This window comes from Cornus florida, unplaced genomic scaffold (assembly GCF_030987335.1).
Source record: "Cornus florida cultivar Cherokee Brave unplaced genomic scaffold, ASM3098733v1 CherokeeBrave_3.0.0_Hap2_Chr06, whole genome shotgun sequence".
In the NCBI taxonomy this organism is placed as follows: domain Eukaryota; kingdom Viridiplantae; phylum Streptophyta; class Magnoliopsida; order Cornales; family Cornaceae; genus Cornus; species Cornus florida.
Genome location: NW_026775576.1, coordinates 69,401,999 through 69,420,937, shown reverse-complemented (window position 1 = coordinate 69,420,937; position 18,939 = coordinate 69,401,999). Strand labels below are relative to the sequence as shown.

Genomic DNA, 18,939 nt, shown 5'->3' with positions numbered 1-18,939 from the left:
GTCCAATTCCTCATCGGACGGTGGTTCATGATGTTTGCCTCCTTCTTGATCATGGCCGGCGCGGGCGCAACCTATCTCTTCGGTGTCTACTCCAAGGAAATCAAGGCCACTCTCGGCTACGACCAATCAACCCTAAACCTAATAGGCTCATGCAAAGACCTCGGTGCCAATGTCGGTGTCCTCTCCGGCCTACTCGCCGAGGTAGTCCCGGTGTGGTTCGTGCTCCTAGTCGGCTCCGCCATGAACTTCGCCGGATACTTCCTCATCTGGCTGGCCGTCACGAAACGTATCGCGAAGCCGGCGGTGTGGCAGATGTGTGCGTACATAATTATTGGCGCAAACTCGCAGAACTTCGCTAACACCGGCTCCCTCGTGACTTGTGTGAAGAATTTCCCGGGAAGTAGAGGTAAGATGCTAGGTCTTATGAAGGGTTTCGTAGGGCTTAGTGGCGCCATTTTCACGCAACTCTACTATGCGATTTATGGGAACGATGCAAAGTCTCTGATTCTATTAATTGGTTGGTTGCCCGCAGTGATTTCGATACTATTTGTTTTCAACATTAGGGAATTGAAAACTTCTAGACACCCTAATGAGGAAAAGGTCTTCAACCAATATCTATTTATATCAATTGTTTTGGCTTTGTGTCTCATGGGACTAACCATTGCTCAAAAAAAAGTCAATTTCTCACACAATGCCTACATAGTAAGTGCAACTGCTGTTTGTGTGTTGCTTTTCCTTCCATTGTTTATAGCAATCAGAGAAGAATTAGCAACGTGGAAGCAGAGGAAACAAGTGAGTGCACCTACTAGTAGTGTTGGTGTTGTGGTTGAGGAACCGCCGTTGCCGGAGCCAAAGCCGGTGGAGGCTGCAGCCGAGTCTTCGACAACCCTAATTGCAAAGAAGGAGGAAGCTCCGTGTTGTGGCGGGAACATCTTCAAGAAGCCACCAAGAGGTGAAGATTATGGTATAATGCAAGCCCTACTGAGCCTTGACATGATTATCCTTTTTGTGGCTACATTGTGTGGACTAGGTTGCAGCTTGACCGCAATTGACAATTTGGGGCAAATTGGGGAGTCATTAGGCTACCCGACCCAAACCATTAGCACATTTGTGTCACTCATGAGCATATGGAACTACTTTGGGAGAGTTGCTGCAGGTTTCGGCTCCGAAAAAATCCTAACAAAATGGAAAATCCCGCGCACTCTTATCATGACATTCTCCCTTTTGTTACCTTGCGTTGGTGACATCCTCATTGCATTCCCATTCCCCGGTTCAGTCTACGTCGCCTCGTTGCTCCTTGGTTTCTCCTATGGTGCGCAACTCACTCTAGTTTTCGTCATCATATCGGAGCTCTTTGGATTGAAAAATTATGCTACCCTTTTCAATTGTGGCCAATTGGCAAGCCCGATTGGATCATACGTACTCAATGTGAGAATTGTTGGGAAGCTTTATGACGAGGAGGCATTGAAGCAACTTGCACTCAAGGGCATGACTAGATCAATGGTGAAGGAATTGACTTGCATTGGCAAGCAATGTTATAGGCTCTCTTTTATAATACTAGCCGTTACAAATTTGGTTGGGGCACTTATTTCTCTGATTTTGGTGTATAGGACTGTTGCATATTATAAGAGTGACATCTATAAGAAGTTTAGGGAGGAAATGGAAGCAAATGAGAAGGAAATGGCATTGGTTTCTACTACTGCAAAGTAACCAGAAGGTGAGAGCTAGAAATTAAGATGGAATTGCAATGAAGGTGAATGTTCTAATATATATATATATATATATATATATATATATATATATATATTATTGTTTTAGAGCAAAAGGAGAGCATTTAAACAATGTCTTTGTACGTGCTTTCAAAATTTTATTTTATCTCTCTTTGTATGGTGAAAGGAACATTTTTTTTTATGCCTTCTAATTTATTTCCCTTTTTTTTTCAAAATTTTTGCCAAGCAAGTTTACTCTAGGAAGTGTTTAACTTCATTGTAAGTTTGTATTTTGTGTTTGATAAGAATAGTTTTAAACTCGATGATTGCCACATTAATCGATAACAAAACTGATCGGTAAGTTTATATTCTTCCTTCGATTATATATGGTTGTCTTTGTTTTTCAAAGAGCTTTAATAATCATGAAGAAAAACTAACGTGGTTAATGATTTGCCACATTAATAATCTTACTTCTTTAGCCTAATGGAGATTTAAGAGTGAAAGATTTTATAAATGAACAAAATGCAGAAAAAAGTTGGAGTAAATGAAGGACTATCTCTTAATGATGGTGATTTTAAGTACAAGCAACAAAAGGCAATGGACTCTCCAATATTAGAATAAACAATTTTTTTTTTTTTGAGTTTGGAACTCCACTGGACAGGGCCTTTGATTATATATACACCTCTTTATAGGACTCTGTTTTGTGAAATACATATTTGTCATCTGTTATGATTAGTATTAGTAGTATTACTAGCTAGGACAATATAGTTGGAACTGTTTTAAAATTGAAATAGGAATCTAGGGTACGTATCAACTTTTTTTTGCCGAATTACTTATCACTGATTGTTTAGTATATAACTGCTAATATATTGAAGTATGAAGAACAGTTTTTAAAAGGAAAGGGTTTAAGCCTCTCAGTGTTCTTTAATTCTCCCCAAATTCTGATTTTGACAAATCCTCCTCAAACATATTTTACCATATTAAATTGGTTATGGATTAATGGACGGTCGAAAAAGTTTTTATTTTAGAAAGGTTTAGGATTTTTATATCTAAATAGACTATAATTTGAGAAAGGCGACTTCCGTATCTAAATAGACTATATATATGATGACAAATACACACTTAGACATAGTTACCTGTAAATAGTTACCATTAGGTCAAGACGTCAGTTAAAAATATATATACTAAATAGTTATTGTTCACAATAACAGTCAGTGATAACCTAAATATTGTTCATATATTTATGGACAATACTTAGGTCTTCATTAGTGAGAATTTACACTAATGATGTTGACCAATAATAAATAGACACATCATATTTTAATTACCAAATTATAAATATTAATCAAATCATCATTTCTGATTTGGTAAGTAGGTATCTACCTACCATATTTAATTTGGTACTTAAAGATGATATACTCATTTATTATTGGTCCGCATCAACCGTCACTATGTTATGAAATTGTTCTTTATTTAGGTTCTGTTTGACGTAAAATATTTTTTTTGGAAAATATTTTTCTTTTCAGGTAAAATATTCTTTTATTTTTATTTTTTCGGAATTTGGCAAAAGTCTATGTCAAGGTTGAGGTTGAGTTCATTGGGCAGGACATGTAAAATTAGTTGTCAAAAATTAATGGATAAGTTATTTTTGTTAAATTTTAATTTTTTTTTTGTAAATATTTTACGACAATCAAACACTAAAAAAATAAAAATATATATTTTTTAAAAAATATTTTACATCAGAACCTTATTGTCCAAATATAAAGCATTTCTCAATCCAAAAGCAAGACATAAGTTATATGTTCTGCTTGCAAAAGGGCTATGAGGTAGCATATTAGTAAAGACTTGAGAGAGATTAATTACTTATACCATATGGCTTGAAGTTTCAACCTTTTTTGTTTTTAGTTAGTGAAGTTCAATCTCTCCTTGATTTTCTATTCAGGGAGAGGTTTGTCATGTCACCAGACTTCCAATCACTCAAAGTTCATTCTTCCCTTAATTTCTTTATAAATGATCTTCCTATCATTATATTTGGGTTTAACAAATTATTGGGATCAACTTCTATTTTCTAGCGGTTTTAAAATTTAATTTTCAAACCCTATATCAAAGTTTCAAGACTAATAGAAAAAGGAAAAAACACTAAATTTTTTTTTTTTTTTCATTTTAAGTAAGGTTACAAGAGGCCTTACACGAATATCACGGGTTAAAAAAAGTAAATTTTGAATTCTTAATAGGACAATAATATGAGTTGGGTTGCGAAAATGAAGTTGACTCAAGGAGTTTATGGGTTGTGCCTTTTGTTGTATTTTCGTTCTTGCCTTTGGTTTAGCTCAGTTGGTAGAGGGACTGAGGGAGTTCTAGGCGTGTTTGGATAGATAAGAGAGAAAGAAAAATGATAGTAATATAACTTTTTTAAGATTATTGAAAAATAATGATTGTTGTGTCAAAAAATAGTATTTTGAATAAAAAGCACCATTAGAGTAGAATTGTTAAAATATAATATTTTGACACTGCAGTTCCTTTCAAAATATAGATTTGGTATGCAAAAATGGTATTTTGTATCGAAGATGGTCTTGGTTAGTCGATAAAAGAAATGATAGTAATAATTTATATTCATGTTTGGATAGATAGGAAAGAAAATAAAAGAAATGATAGTCATTTTTGTTTGGATAAAATAAAGGAGAGAAAATAAAATAAAAGATAATAACAAAATTACTATCCTACCCTTTATATAACTAGGACTTGAATGAAATAACAAATACCACCTAAACCATACCTTCTCAATTTTGGAGAGATAGCAAATGAGGGACAAGGAGGATATTTCTACCCTCTATTTTCTCTCCATTTAACTCACCCAAACACAATTGACCCCTATCATTTTTTTTTTTTTTTTTTGTTTCTTTTCTCTCCCTATCCCTCCAAATCATCCCATCCAAACACATAGGTACATGACAACTTAAATTCGACTAACCTATTTTTTCCCTTTTTGTCGGATTAAAAAATAAAAAAATTTCAAAGTTCACCTTCGTTCGTTAATTAAGTATTTTGTGTAAAATTCATGTAAAATGAGTCATTTCTTTGTATACCAATAATTTTTATTTTTTTCAAAATTCAAACAAAAATTCAAACAAACATTTGCCATAATATTGGCTCTAAAAAGGTTAGAATATTCAGCTTATCCTTCATTATATTGCCAACACATTGAATTGTTTTTTTTTTTTTTTTTTTTTAATATATTAAACCAACTATATAGTATACAATATTCAAAGTCACATTGTCCATTTTCTCTCGCCAAAGAAAGAAATTTATCACCTATTTCCTTTCTTTCAGCAAACAAAACATGAGAACGCCTGTAAATGTCAAAATTATCCTTGATGCATGAGACAAATGTCAAAAAAAATATAGTGACACTCAACTTTTACAATGTGATATTTTCTAAAAGAATGACATATAATTATTGTGAAAGCAATCTCACATTTTATAATTATATATCATAAAGTACTCTTAAATCACACTTTTAAATACTAATTGCGTCATCTCATTTATTAAAAAAAATCAAATAGACCTTAAAAATTACAAAAATGGAATGCTAATAATTTTCAAAGGTTTTATTGGATAACTAGAATGAAAAAGAGAACTGAGATAATAATGTAAGTTACTATAGGAAAAAGAAGAAATAAGAGGAAAGTATGTTATCCTCTAATCATATTTGAATAACTTATGAGAGAGAAAAAAAGAAATAATAAAAAATAATAGTTACAATCCATGATGTATTTGGAAAAAATAGTAAAGTAGGAAAAATAATGAATTATTTATTTTGTGAGTGGTAATGACAAATATAATTTCACATGTTAAAAGATAGAAGAATAATACGTAATTACTAATTTCTCATCCTTTTTCTCCATTTCCTCACAACTTTGAAATAGAAGAAAATTAGAATTAATTAACTCCTCTATTTTTCCTCCAAATATTTTCTTTTTCGTTTAGTATTTTACAAAACAAACACTAGACAATTCCATTTCCTTCCCTTCCCAACTATTTCTTTGACCGAAATGACAGAAATACTCCTCAAGTTTCCAATAACATAGAATCATCCATTTCGCATAACAAGGGCATAAACGGAAATAAACATCATATTCCACCAAATAAATAACCTCTGATATTCCCCTAGTCACACTATCAGACCCCTCTCTCTCTCTCTCCCTTGGTGTCTCTGTCCTTTTTAGCTCTCAAAAACCTTGATGTTCTTAGCTGAAAATGGTGTCCAAGGGCAAACAAGTCGCCGGCAAGGACTCGTCGACGAAGAGAAAGCACGACTACGACAGTGACAAAACCGGCCGCCGGAAGAGGAAGAACCCCGGCGTTCTTCAGTTCTTCGAGGACGCTGCAGACGAATTCGACGAAAATGAGTCGAGCGACGATGATCTCGATGGTAAAAACCAAAAACTAAATCCCTATTTCTTTTGATTAAATTATGATTTTCGCGTGAGTTTATGGGATTTTTGACTCTGTTTCTGGGCTCATTTGCCGAAATGTTGATGATATCAGGGCTTCTTTCAGTCGATTGAGATGTTCTATGGCTTGGATGTGGTTTTGGAGTGAATTGTTGGGTGGATTTGTGTTGGGACGGTATAGGTTTTGTTTTTGATGTTGCATCTTTTTCTAGGGTTTTAGATTCAAAATTTTAACATATTTGCAGCAAACTTTGGTCAAAGTAAATGTCTATTTGCAGCGATTGAGTTTTCTTACCGGTTGTACAAGAGTTTTTACAAAAATGTAGGTGGAATTTGTTTGATTTAGGGTTTTATACTTCTTCTGTTTGCTGCAATTACTTGAACTTATAGGATTTTATTTTCAAGGTTCTGAGTTAACTAATTGCAATTTTAGAAGAATTTCGGTCAATTTGTTTTTTTTTTTTTTCTTTCTCTGAGGTAATTTCGGTCTATTTGTTTCATGAAGGTTTCTTGTGGGTTCTACGTGTAACTTAAATGAAATGTGGGTTGTATTTATTCTTATATCCGTGTATACCTGGTTTTTTTATTTGATTTGATTTGATTTTTTTTTTTTTTGATAAGTTGATTTTATTTCTTTTATGGGGATTTTGTGTGGTGGATGCTGGTTACACATTGGGTAAACATGATCGGTTTGCTACTGAATAATAGCTCAATTACACTTGTGTGGAACAAGAAGTTCACTAGCCCCATGATGAAATCATTGAAACTGGGGTTCTATGTTGCTAAGCTGATATATGGGGGGCTTCTCCATTATTTTTGTATAGTATTCTATTTTGCTAAAAATTTACTCAGGTAATCTTTTAAGTTATTCAACTTTTGTTTTTAATACTGTTGGGTAGTTGAACGAGTCCCACATCTGTTAATGAATAAGGAAATTTGGGACGTATATGGGGCAAGTGTTGCTTCACCGTGAACCTTTTGGGTTGGATACCCCCATCCCAACAACTGGTATCAGAGCCAGGTCTCAAAGAACCGCATGTGGACTCAAGATACCCTAGCTGAAGGGAAGACGAGAAGGGCGATCCACCAGCAGAGGGCAATAAACTGCTTTCTTTAAGTACCATGACAACTAATCTCATTGCATTTGGCTAGCTTAGATAGTTTTATTTCTATTTATAAGAACAACTGTGAGAAATAGAGCGTTCATGGACATTTCTTTGATGGACATTTCCATGATTTAGATGTGCATGCATGTTTATCAATGTATCATCTGGAAAATAATCAGTATATTTTGATATCACCAAATGGTGAATAAATCTGAATAGTCAAGTTTTATGTGAAGAATTATTCTGATGGTTCCACTTTTCACACCTGCACACACACACACCACCACAACAACAACAATTGATTAAATAATGTATTCTTAGTTTGCTTCTTCTAAACTTTTTAAGCATGTGCGACGATATAGTCGTGCTCATATAACTAGACAGCTAGTTTTACAACGTTCCTTACTGCGGTTCTTATTAGGACCTTTCTAGAAGGTTCATTTGATCAATGCTACATGTATTCTGTTGTTGATAGAGTGATGTAGAGAGAATGTGATATTCTTTGTTACTTGGCATAGAGAATATGATCCTCCTTGTTGTATATGTATTTTTCTGGTTTGGATGTTTGGCTTCCTGGTGAACCTGCTCAACTAAAGCATAAGAAATCTTCCTTGGAAGCATTCATGGATTCCTTGGATGACTATGTCCATCAAGAATGGGACGTCATGGTTGCTCGCTTTTATAAAAGAAATCTTTCACTTATGTTAAGAGTGACCACATTGTTCCTTACTTTTTTTCAAAACTGAAAACAGATTTTCTGGAAGATGAATCCGACACAGAGGTTAAAGTCAAAAAAGAACCTGGAAAAGTCCATAATGTTCCATTTTTGCCGAAAGAAGAGGAGATGAGTGAGGAAGAACTGGAAAAATATTTGGAAGAGCGTTACAGACCAGGTTCCAGTTTTGTTACGTATGCAGAAGATGGATACGAGTCTAAAAGATCAGTTGAAAGAAATGCATTTATTCCTTCTGCTAAGGATCCAACTGTTTGGAAAGTCAAATGCATGGTATAGTGTTTAGTGACCTAGGAGTTATGTTTCATGAAAGCACCTCTTATCTCTCTTCTCCTCTATTCGTTCTCCTTTGCTTTCCTGATCAAATTTCTGGTTGTAGGTTGGACGCGAGAGGCATTCAGTTTTCTGCCTCATGCAGAAATTTGTTGACTTGCAATCCCTAGGAAGTAAACTGCAGATAGTCTCTGCATTTTCACTTGAGCATGTGAAAGGTTTTATTTATATTGAAGCTGACAAACAATGGGATGTTAATGAGGTACTCTTTTTTTCCTTAACTTACTATATCTTTCTTTCTCTCTCCAGAGAAAGAATGCTTTTGTTGTTGCCACTAATTTTATTGCTTCAAAGTATAATGTAGGTAAACTGTAATGGATAGTTTGTTATCATTAACTGCAGGCGTGTAAAGGACTTTGTAGTGTATATTCCACTCGAGTGTCACCTGTCCCGAAGAATGAAGTCTCTCATTTACTCTCTGTTCGAAGCAAATACAACGAAGTTTCTGCAGGCACATGGGCTCGCGTGAAGAATGGGAAATACAAGGGGGATCTAGCACAGGTATCATGTGTTTCTCTGTTGCACCTGCTATTTACCATGCTGTTTCTCCTCTGTCAATTTACTCAGGTTGACCTACCTATTTTTTAGCTGGTTTTGATATTTTTCTCTGCCACAAATATATTTTTGTAGGTTATGGCTGTGAATCATGCACGGAAAAAAGCTACAGTAAAGCTGATCCCAAGAGTTGATCTACAATTAATGGCTGAAAAATTTGTAATAAGATTAACTTATACCTTTTTTTTTTATATGTATATTTCTCTACTTTTGTTGGTGACAAGAATTACCTATCACAGATATTCCTTTTTATTTATTTTTTAAGAAAAGAATAAGTTCTTTGTGACCAACACAAGCCTAAAAGTAGAAACTGCTGTTTGTTTTCAGGATATCCATTTGGTTAATTTTTTATTTTCTCATATTTTTTTTTTAATTAATTATTTATTATTATTATTATTTTTTTTTTGAGATCTAATTGAGTCACTATTGGCCCAAATTGTTGTGTTTCCCTTTGTAATGAAATTTTGTTTGTAGTATTGTTTTAATTAAATTATTATTTTTTAATTATCCTGCTGCCTTCGTGGTATAATAAATGAGCATGTGTAGAAATTGTTATCGTAATTGCACCTTAAAACAATGATACAAGTAAATCCTTTTGTTTGCTCCCTTGGGTACTTTCAATTGTAATTTTGTCCCAATGTGCGATTTTCCGGACTGTTCTAGCTTAATTCACATAAAATACTAGTCAATTGTGCTGGCTTTGAATGATCCAACCATGATTGGTCATATATCTAATTTGGACTTCTGCTCCCTTGTGAGTGTTTCTCAACTTCATTTACATAAATCATAATATGTCATAATTTGTTATATGTTATTTTTTTTTTTGTAGCTAGACCAGTCAAGAAGAAGATACTTTATAGATATATATAGATTGTAGCAGTATAAATGACACTTTTATAGTCTTTACATTTTCATCTTCGAGCAATTGAAATTGTGAACACTGATGCAAATTGTTTGTCACTACTAAGGAAGTGGGTAATTTCATTGAGAATTGTGATGCATATATTTTGGTAATAAATTTATGCTGTAGCACACTTAACTGTATGGATCATTTTTGGGACTTTCTGGTGCCTCCTTATCTGGGCGTTTTGATTGGCAACATTATGTTCCTTATCATCGTCAGTGCATGTAGTAGTCTGCAATTCACTTATCTCATCATATGCACAGGCTGGAGGAGTTACTCCGAAGAAGACTGTTACCCCGGCACCGAGATTGATCAGCTCTAGTGAACTCGAGTAATATACATGCTCTCATCATATAATGTCATGTTAGTGGTATATATTGTACATGTTATTTTATTGTATGAACTTTTTACTTGTAGGGAATTCCGGCCTCTCATTCAATATAGACGTGACCGTGATACTGGAGAAATGTTAGAGGCTCTTGATGGGTTGATGTTTAAGGATGGTTTTATATACAAAAAAGTATCCATCGACTCATTAAGCTTTTGGGCTGTGACTCCTTCTGAAGATGAACTTCTAAAGTTTATGTCTTCTACGAAAGAAGAATCTGGTGATCTCGAATGGCTTTCCCAGCTTTATGGTGATCAAAAGAAAAAACCCACACTCACACCCACAACAAAGGGTGACAAAGGGGGTGGGAAAGGAGAGAAAGGAGAGTGTTCATCGAGCTCTGGCACGGGAAGTAGTTTTGAAGTGCATGATCTAGTGTTTTTTGGGTAAGTTTGCTACCTAATTTTGTTGTGTCATTTTTTTTTTTTAACCAACTGGATCTATTAATCTGCTTTTTGCATTTTTGTTGCAGTCGGAAGAATTGCGGGGTTATAATCGGCACAGAGAAAGATGATAGTTTTAAGGTATGCTATATTCTTTCAGAAGGACCATCAGTGGTGACTGTTGGCGAATTAACTGTAATGTGTTGTTCCAGATTTTAAAAGAGGGTTCGGAAGGACCATTAGTGGTGACTGTTGAACAGCGTGAGTTAAAGAACATGTCTTTTGATAAGAAATTAGCTGCATTAGATCAGCGCAAGAAGACTGTATTCATTAATGACACTGTCAAGGTTTTGGAAGGTCCATTAGAGGTACGGACAATATTTTAAATGAGTTTAAACTATCTATACTATGGTTTTGCTGAAAATGATACGAATACAATGCTATTTGTCGCACTTTGCAGGGTAGGCAAGGAATTGTTAAGCAAATTTATAGAGGGACCATCTTTCTGTATGATGAAAATGAGCTTGAAAATAGTGGCTATTTTTGCTTGAAATCTCATATGTGTGAGAAAATTAAACGTTCTGATGACAAATGCAGTGGGAAGGTTGTAATTCTTCTCCCTAAAATGTGAAAAGAGAGTTTTTGTCCTTATACTTTTCTCTCTTTCATCCTTTTGTTTTTGATGGGGTTTTCCGTTTCGATTTAGGGTGGTGAATCAGAGCCCCTGGGTTTTGAAGACTTTCCGTCATCTCCTAAATCGCCGCTGTCGCCTAAAAAACCTTGGGAAGCAAGGGAAAATAACAGCAATTGTATGTTTAGAAGTTCTTAATGCCTGTATAATACTAAATTCTAATTGTCCCCCTTCCTGTTCCACTGATGTTATATTGTTTTGAATGCCAGTTAACCGAGAGGATAAAGATGGAATGTTCTCTGTTGGTCAAGCATTGAGAATCAAAGTTGGCCCCCTTAAAGGGTACATTTGCCGTGTTCTGGCCGTGCGTCGTTCTGATGTGACAGTAAAACTTGATTCTCAGCAGAAGGTTCTTACAGGTTTGGTGACGATTTCCTATTCCTGGTTCTGTTGGATGGTAAGGTCAATCTTTGTTACAATATTTTTCATATGTTGTTTCTGCAGTTAAATGTGAGCATCTTTCTGAGGTTCGTGCAAAGAGTTCTGCAATTCCTATGGGGTAATATTCTATAAGATTATTAACTGTTTTTGATATTTATCTTTTAATTATTGTTTCTGATAATCTCATATCATTTTGATATTGTTTCCTCTGTCTAAAGCGACGATCCGGAGTCTGTAAAACCATTCGATCTTCTTGGAACTCAAGACTGCTCCAGAGGTAGTAATCAGTAGTACTTCACTTTCAACTTGAAAATAATATTCTCATAGTTGATTGTTAAAATAGTTACGATTTTCCCTTCCAAAGTTGTTTTCGTAATAACTTCTTAGGATCTCTATGTATCGGAAGCTTCATTTTCAACCTGGCAGTTTGGTTATGAGATTGTGTAGGAATCTGTTTTCTGATGTTGTTTGTAACTACATCCCTAATGTGCGAAATCGTATTTCTTTATCTTATTTCTCATTTGATCTAGTCTTTTTGGAGTATGGTTCGTATTGTTCTACTTGTGTCTTTTTAATGAGGTATGGGATGTTCTACATAGTGGTAATTAACAGAGTCATTTATTTTGTAGATTGGATGGATGGAGCAGCAACATCAGCAGATGGCGGAAGGTGGACTGGTGGTGGGCTTTCTACAGAAAGGTTAAATCATGGTTGATGTACATTACTATTGTATATATGCCTAATCATTTATTAGCATCAGTTCTGTGAATTTCCAGAGTTGAGCTTTTGGTGTAAGTAATTGATCCCAGTATTTTGTGCTCTAGTACATATTTTTAAATTTGATATTACTATTATTCAGTTTATGCCTAATTTTTAAAGATAGTAGCTGTTTTTTTATTTGTGATATTTATGTTACCTTATCTTTGCTTTTTTAAGGCAAATCATGTTAGCTTATGAGCATTAAAGTGCTAGAGTCGAATGGTGGTTGCTTTGACTAGTTCGGAGCAGAATTTTTTCACTTGATGCATTGTCTTTGCTGGTGCCCCATTCACGACAACCCAATATTATTATCGGTTTTGTGTGCAACTAACGGTTTCGCTGATGGCAGTTTTTCGTCTTTCTTTACTTGTTGATAATAGCTATATCTTATGTTATTTATTTATTTTTTTCTATATCTGAATTAACCTGAATCTGGTGGCATCTCCATGCAGGAGCTCTTGGCCTTCTTTCCCTGCCTCAAGCTTCTCGGTTAGTTCAGAAACCGCTTTCATATTTATTCAGCTTCTATCCTCGTTTTGCTTCCTTTTGGTTGCATACTTGCATACCACACCCCCCCCCCCCCCCCCCCCCCCCCCCCTCTCTCTCTCTCATAAATACTGACATATACACGCAAGTTTTTGATGATGTTTGATGGTTACAGCTTCAGCCAGAATCCAACTCTGCAAATCCTCTTGATTCTGTGGATAATGATGGCAAAAAAGGTATTTTGTGCTTGCCATGTCTCTGGAAATTCTTTGAGTAACCTTCACAATAAAATTTTCAATTAATATATTGCTGCTGCTTCATCTTCTTCATTTATTGTGATGTGAAGATGTGGGAGATGCTTCTTGGGAGAGTCAAGTGGCTCCAAGTCAGGGTTCATCTTGGGGTACGGCAGTTGCTGATGAGAAAGCTGTTGTGGACACTCAAGTTGGTGGCTGGAAAAAAGCTGAAGGAAGTTGGAAGAAAGATACTGCTGATATTGGCATCGTCGGTGGTGCATCTGACAGCTGGGGTAGACCAAAGGTATCCAGCGGAGATCAAGCAGGCCCTTCAAAAGATGCTGGAGACATCTGGGGTAAAGCAAAACTCAATAGTGGAACTCCGGATAATTCATCAAACGATGCTACTACTGCATGGGGGAAGAACAATTGGGCAGGTAATAATCAGAAAGATGGCTGGCAAAAACCGGAGGAGAAAACCTTAGAAAAAGAAAACAATGTTACTGGAAACACAATGAGCAGCTGGAATAATGCATCTACTGGGAAGAACCAACTGGATGCATGGGGCAAAGGAAAGGATGGTGGAAGTAGTGGATCCACCTGGTGCAAAGCTGTTGGGTCCCAAGATAAAGGAACTGGTGACGGTGTTCAAGAAGATTCTTGGGGTAAAGCTGCACCAAAGTGGGGTTCTAAAGATGGTTCTGGTGGGAGCAAGGCAGTTTGGAATAGTTCCACATCTGCACCGGAGAATCAAGATCAGAAAGAAAGTTGGAACAAACCGAAGGCCTTTGGTGCGGATGGGGGGTCTTCCTGGACTAAACAGGATGGTGGATTTTCTTCAAATAAACAAGATTCATGGAACAAGCAGGAGGGAGGTTCTTGGAATAAACAAGGCGGTGGATCCTCATGGAACAGTGAAACTGGAGGATCTTCTTGGGGTAAACAAAATGATGTTAATGCAGATGAGAATTCGATGGGAAGAACATTTGATGGTGGCCGCAGTTCTGGTGGTAGAAGGGGAAGAGGAGGTGGCCGAGGTGGTGGTGGTCAATTTGGCAGAGGAAGAATGTTTGGTGAAGGTGAATCTTCTGCTTGGGGTAACAAAGGTCAAGAAAATAATGAGACAAGTTATGGGACAGCTGCAGAGAATCAACCTAGTTGGAATAGTGGACAAGTCGGTTGGAGCAAAGCCAAAGCCTTTGATGGGGGCAGTGGAGGCAGTAGTAATGTATCCAAACCAATTGATGGCAGCTGGAACACAGGCAACAATGTAAAGGAGGATCAGGGTACTGACTGGAAAAACAGAACTGGCTCTGGTGAAGACAGCTGGAATGCGTCCAAACCATCGAGTGAGCCTGCTGAACATGGAGGTGGTTGGAACAAACGAAAAGCTCCTGAGGGGGATGGTTGGAACAACTTCAAACCTTCAGATGGAGGTTCAGCAGCAGGATGGGGTCAAAGCAGCAAGTGGAATAGTAAAGGAAATGATGCAGGTGGTGATCAGGATCGTGGCTGGGGAAACAAGGGCAACTGGAACTCTGGAAATGCTTTTGGTGGGAGTGGAACTAGCAGTGATGCAGGCGGAAACCAGGACAGCTGGGGCAGCAAAAGCAATTGGAACTCGGAAAATGCTAGTGGTGGGAGTGAAAACCAAACTGATACTTTTGATAATAGAGGAAGGGGTGGGAATTGGAGGGGGGGAGGTAGGGGTGGTAGATTTGGTGGTAGAGGTGGCTCTGATAGAGGTGGATTTGCAGGTAGAGGTGGATTTACAGGTAGAGGTGGTTTTGCAAGTAAAGCAAACGATGCAGGTGGTGATCAGGATTGTGGCTGGGGAAACAAGAGCAACTGGAACTCTGGAAATGCTTTTGGTGGGAGTGGAACTAGTAGTGATGCAGGCGGAAACCAGGATAGCTGGGGCAACAAAAGCAAATGGAACTCAGAAAATGCTAGTGGTGGGAGTGAAAACCAAACCGATACTTATGATAATAGAGGAAGAGGTGGGAATTGGAGGGGAGGTAGAGGTGGTAGATTTGGTGGTAGAGGTGGTTCGGACACTGGCGGATTTGCAGATAGAGGCAGTTCAGAGAGGGGGGGAGGATTTGGAGGAAGGGGTGGATCCTATAGGGGAGGCTTTCGAGGTCGTGATGGGGGTGATTTTGGAGGTAGAGGCCGTGGAAGGAGGGGCCAAAGTAGTGACTGGAATAACAGAAACGGTTCTGGCGAGGATAAGTCCTATGGCTGGAATGAAGGGTCGAACAATAATTCCGAGGGCTGGAAAAGTAGTGGTGGCAGTTGGAACCAAGGCGGGGTTGACAAGAACAATAATGCTCAGAGTTGGAAGAGTAATGATGGTGGAGGCGGTTTGAACCAAGGTGGTGGTAACAAGGGCCAATGGCAGAGTTGGAGCAAAGGAACTGGCTCTAAAGATGCTGGTGGAAGTGATGACTTCAACAAAGGGTTGAACGGTAGTGGTGGGGGTTGGAAAAGTAAAGATGATGGAGGCAGTTGGAACCAAGGTGGCGGTGCTTCTGGGTCTTGGAATCAGTCGAATGCTGCAGATGGGGGCCAATCGTCTGGTTCTGGTTGGAATCAATCAAAAGATGCAAAAGGAACAACTGAAGGTGGAGGAGCAACTAACACGTGGAGTAAAGCATCAGGAAGCTCTTGGGGCAACAAGGAAAGTGGTTCAGGAAATGGTGGTGCTGCTGGGTCTTGGAATCAGTCGAATGCTGCAGATGGGGGCCAATCGTCTGGTTCTGGTTGGAATCAATCAAAAGATGCAAAAGTAGCTACTGAAGGTGGAGGAGCAACCAACTCGTGGAGTAAAGTAGCCGGAAGCTCTTGGGGCAACAAGGAAAGCGGTCCAGGAAATGGCGGTGCTGCTGGGTCTTGGAATCAGTCGAAAGCTGCAGATGGGGGCCAATCGGCTGGTTCTGGTTGGAATCAATCGAAAGATGCAAAAGGAGCTACTGAAGGCGGAGGAGCAACTGACTCGTGGAGTAAAGAAGCAGGAAGCTCTTGGGGCAACAAGGGAAATGGTGGCAGTGGCAGCAAAGGAGGGTGGTGAAAACTCTGGAAGGAATTTGGTTCCTCTTTACCATGATGTGATGTAGATACTGGTTTTGTCTTTTGCTTTTGCACAGATAGGTTGTCCAAATACAACCTCTTTTCGGACAACCTCTTTTCCTTCATGCTCTATATGTTGGTATTTTTGTGGCACTCGTTTTAAACAGTACACCATGTGCAGGAAATAGGAACATGTTCTGATCTCTTCGCTATGAACAGGGAAGAGACCATGCTGTCCTCAAACTTGTTCCGTTGAAGGTTTCGGTGACTTTAATGTTTATTGCTCCAGTAATTTTATATGCATCTTCCTTTAGATTGCATCAATTAAAGGGATTAGTTAGTGCCTTGTTGACTTGTTGCAACTGACAACGCAACCTGCAGTTTCACTATTTGGATCTTATGCCACTGCAATGGAATCAGGATGTTGTAGTTTCTTGTGCATTTTACATTGAAAATGCGACATGATACAACATAATTACATGAACAATAACTTTACTTTGAGAATGAGAATGTTACATCTTTGCATCAGTGCTGTATCTTTGATGTAATTGTGTTGCGTTATCGATGTAATGGGATTGTGCTGGCTTCTATTAAACGTGTTGCAATTTTTTTGAGTTTTGGAGAAGATTTTGGTGAGCTGTGGTCAATGAAAATGCGTCATTTTAGTTGGTTGGATGGGACTGTTTTGATTGAATTGTGCATGTTCAATGATAGGCATGTGGGGGCACCCAATTTCTACTCGTATATTCAAACCCCAATGAATTGGATTGAATTGCATTATTGCATCTTCCGACCCCTTGATTAAATTATTATTTTTTTAAAATTACAAATCTTTGGAAATCCATACTCACGGGCAATTTAGAAGTTAGGATGACTAAATTTAGGGTTTATTATGTAAATAATTGACAAGAGGACGTAATCTTTTAATTTTGTCATTAGGGATTTTTACCAATACATAGGCTTAAGTCCAAATACTACAATAAAATGAGGATAAGGTCTTAAAGTTTCACTAATGGGATGGATCACCAAAATATTTCTCTAAAATGAAGTCCACTTTATGCTTTATACCCTACAACAAACTATATGACTATAATGACCCTAAAACAATATTTTTATTTTACAATAACCTTAGAGTTTGAAATAAACTTGCATAAGATTCTTAAAAACATTTTTAATATTTTTCTTTGGAAATTAAAGTTGAACAGTAGATTAATATGGACTTATAGACTTCTTTAGACAAAAGATCATATATATAAATTAATTGATGGTTATTCCATCGATCGTCTTAAATATACGCAAGTGTTCTAGTTTCGATTTCTGCTCTGGTTAATCATACTAATCCTATCATTATGACACCTAAATGCATAAGTTCTAAATTATTATTATGTAATTCTTGACATGCTTCGGGTGTTATAAGGTCTAGAATAACTTGATTGTTAACTGCTCTTATTCTTGTTTGGCTAAAATGATTATATATCTTGCTCTGGAAGTCTAATAAATTATTGGAATAAAGATTGACTTTATTTTTTATCTTCTTCATTCTTTTTTCTATATATTTTTTAGCATCATATTCATTGTCATATAAATCTTCTATTCTCATTATTTCTTTGGCTTTTCTAAGGATAATGGCCATCGTGGTACTTGTTTACGAGGTTGTAATAAGTTTACATGCTTGGTGGTTACAGGTGAGAACAAATTAGTAGTTGATAATTTTATATCTTTTATTTTATCTGATAATTCAGTTAATTCTTTAGAAGATTCTCTGAGAATACTTTATCGTATTACTTCTAATTTTTCCTCAAGTTTATTAACTTTTTCAGACAACTGAAGTAATAGCTAGAATAAAAAGTTATTTTGTCTAATATGTATATTAGTTGATTGTAGTTTTAAACCTTGTAAATCTTATTGGGTCTTTATCAATTTTATAAAGTTCGGCTAAAGCTGTTAGATAATCAGGATTACTAGTGCTCATAAAACTATTGTAATAACCTTTGAATATCGGTTTTAAGATGTTTTAAATAGTCTATAATTATATTTTGATTTTCAGAAATATTTTTAATATCGCTATTTATATCTTTAATTGCGACTAATATTATCTTGTTATCTAAATTATTTGGACTAGAATTCTATACTACTTGTTCTTTAATATAATCTAAATTTTCTCCTAATCATTTTATAGAGTTATATAAGTTATTAAAATCTATTCTATTCATAAACTAAAATTTTTGTCGTTCAGCATCTAAAATATTATGTATTCAAATACTTCTAGATCTAAGTTCTTTTATTCTTCGTTGTAAACTACTCCTAATTCTTGTGCGATATAACAATTTTTTAGTGCTGTTTGACAAAATTCTAGAACTTGTATACGTATTTTTTTTGGGTAGATTCATAAAATCAAATTTTAGCGAGGAAAATATAATTTTAACTTATAAAAAGAGTTAAAATTAAAATTTGATTAATGTATTTGAAAATATGTAAACTATGGATTGGTAACATACTTACGTTATTACCACTTTTCTGTAGGATTCCCTTGTCATTAACTATATCATTATTTGTCAATTGTGTGACGTTAGAACTATAACGACGTGTGACATATCAGAAACATGTCAGCAAGATAAGAGGAACATAAGATAACTATACCACACCTAATGCTTCCACTAAAATTGATCACAAACTTAAATGAATTATTGTTTTTTTTTTTTTTTTTTTTTTTTTTTTGCCTTTTTTGGTACAATAAGTGTGTAGAAGAAAC

At 36.3% G+C, this 18,939-nt stretch overlaps 2 protein-coding genes across 2 annotated transcripts; both read left to right on the top strand.

Moving 5' to 3' along the window:
* LOC132314291 (protein NUCLEAR FUSION DEFECTIVE 4-like) lies at positions 1-1,710 on the top strand. Its single transcript, XM_059813165.1, has one exon. It carries the CDS (start codon positions 28-30, stop codon positions 1,708-1,710), a length of 1,683 nt encoding a protein of 560 aa, XP_059669148.1. The 5' UTR covers positions 1-27.
* Positions 1,711-5,897: 4,187 nt separating this feature from the next.
* Positions 5,898-16,490, top strand: LOC132311902 (protein RNA-directed DNA methylation 3). Its single transcript, XM_059810050.1, has 18 exons — positions 5,898-6,141; positions 8,022-8,275; positions 8,382-8,537; positions 8,678-8,836; positions 8,966-9,049; positions 10,058-10,125; positions 10,212-10,568; positions 10,655-10,706; positions 10,778-10,933; positions 11,026-11,169; positions 11,272-11,374; positions 11,466-11,615; positions 11,701-11,755; positions 11,856-11,914; positions 12,267-12,336; positions 12,849-12,885; positions 13,058-13,118; positions 13,229-16,490. Exons 1-18 carry the CDS (start codon positions 5,967-5,969, stop codon positions 16,186-16,188), a joined length of 5,100 nt encoding a protein of 1,699 aa, XP_059666033.1. The 5' UTR covers positions 5,898-5,966; the 3' UTR covers positions 16,189-16,490.
* The last annotated feature ends 2,449 nt before the right edge of the window (positions 16,491-18,939 follow it).

Excerpts from the sequence above, each read along its gene's own strand:
- LOC132314291 (XM_059813165.1), top strand. The coding sequence starts at position 28 with ATGATGTTTGCCTCCTTCTTGATCATGGCCGGCGCGGGCGCAACCTAT.
- LOC132311902 (XM_059810050.1), top strand. The coding sequence starts at position 5,967 with ATGGTGTCCAAGGGCAAACAAGTCGCCGGCAAGGACTCGTCGACGAAG. Across the intron at positions 8,538-8,677 it reads AACAATGGGATGTTAATGAG|GCGTGTAAAGGACTTTGTAG; the intron begins GTACTCTTTTTT and ends CATTAACTGCAG. Across the intron at positions 9,050-10,057 it reads AATTAATGGCTGAAAAATTT|GCTGGAGGAGTTACTCCGAA; the intron begins GTAATAAGATTA and ends TCATATGCACAG.